This window comes from Glycine max, chromosome 16 (assembly GCF_000004515.6).
Source record: "Glycine max cultivar Williams 82 chromosome 16, Glycine_max_v4.0, whole genome shotgun sequence".
Lineage (NCBI taxonomy): Eukaryota > Viridiplantae > Streptophyta > Magnoliopsida > Fabales > Fabaceae > Glycine > Glycine max.
This window is the reverse complement of record NC_038252.2, coordinates 5,322,981-5,324,523: the sequence shown is the minus strand read 5'-3', so window position 1 is coordinate 5,324,523 and position 1,543 is coordinate 5,322,981. Positions and strand designations below refer to the sequence as shown.

Below are 1,543 nucleotides of genomic sequence, written 5' to 3'. Positions count from 1 at the left end.
ATATATATATGTGTGTGTGTGTGTGTGCACACACATATACATATGTATCTATATCTCTTTTTTTTTTTTTTTTTTTTCCGTGGGAGAGAGAGAAAGAGAGAGAGATAGAGAGATATATATATGAAAACCGCGGCCCCCACCACCGCAAAAAAAAAAACAAATAAAATCTATCTTTCTTTTTCCCTTTTTTTCTCCCAGATATAGATCTCACAAAAACACAAAAAAGAAAGAGTGAGTGCGCCCCCGCCCCACTATCTTTATATATTGATTATTGCCCAGTATGCACTCAACAAGAATTAACCTCGTTTGTTTCTATTCTTCTTAATTAATTCAAAATTCAAAGTGATAAGAACCATGGTGGGGTCTTGTCATATATATACTTAGTACAATTTACACACGTATCAATTTTTCAAGTCAAACTTAGCAGGCGTCGCTGCCATAAGAAAAAAGAAAAAAAGAAATTAAACAAGCTAGAGATGAAGAAGCAGCAGCAAAAGAGAAAACTAAACTACAGCAACAACATGAAATCAATTAAGAAAATCTAATTCAATTGATTTAATAAAGTGTATGAATTATTATAAAGTCTTTTGTATCTATCGAATTTCAACTTATCTTTTCTTCAATCAAACTAAGAAAACAACACCAACATGAAATAAAGTTGAAACTACTAACCTTGGAAATTTGTTGTTTTTAACAGCTTTTTGGCCATACTTCCTCCATCGATAACCATCATCAAGAATATCAACCTGGCTCCTAGTTTGAAAAGCATATCTAGGCTTTTTAACCTTCTTCTCTCCTTTCTTTTTATTGTTACTATTTCCGGAACCACCTAACTCATCACTCACATTAGTATTACTACCACCACTTATCTGAGACATTAACATGTTGCCATCTCCATCACCACCACCTTCGCCTCCGTTGTCATGATCATCACTACCTAATAATTCATTACTAGGCCTTAGACCAAGAAACGCATTGGAGCTTTGACCATTATAGCCGATTTGAGAGCTTCCAACACCACTCGTTGAAATTGGGTAGCTCGAGGAATTGGAAATAGGGAACAACATAGAATAATTCTCCATCGAAATCAAACCCTACTCCAATTTTGTTTGTTACTATATATAGAAAGAAAAAAGAAAAAGAAGGTGTGTGTATGAAGAGGTTTTGGAAAAGAAAAATGGAAGTGGTAAAAAAGATTGAGAGCAAATATAAATGGTGGGGGCGACGCTTAATGTTAACGTGGCCAATATAAGGGATACATACGCCGAATCGAGGAAAGAGAAAAGAAAGTCCAAAGGAATATATATAAATACATAGCATTAACATATAGGAACACAGTATATATTTAATTAGTGTAAATTAATTGATAATACGCGTTAAATTAAATTTGTGGAAGAGATTTGAATTTGAACTAAATTAAAAATTAGTTTTATAATTAAATAAAAAATTGAAACTTGTAAAAATATTTTTGATACCATTAAAGAATTTAAGATCTTAAGGTGGTATGAAATAAAGAAAGAAAATTGTAACACAGTATATAGTG

The 1,543-nt window shown here is 32.3% G+C and overlaps 1 protein-coding gene across 1 annotated transcript in view; it reads right to left on the bottom strand.

Annotated features, from left to right (window-relative positions):
- LOC100788382 (probable WRKY transcription factor 75) overlaps window positions 1–1,543 on the bottom strand; it is a 3,010-nt gene extending 1,467 nt beyond the window's left edge. Inside the window, exon 1 of the mRNA XM_003549075.4 lies at window positions 673–1,543. Within this exon, the coding sequence (XP_003549123.1) occupies window positions 673–1,082 (410 nt within the window). The 5' untranslated portion in view covers window positions 1,083–1,543. The remainder of the gene's footprint in view (window positions 1–672) is intronic.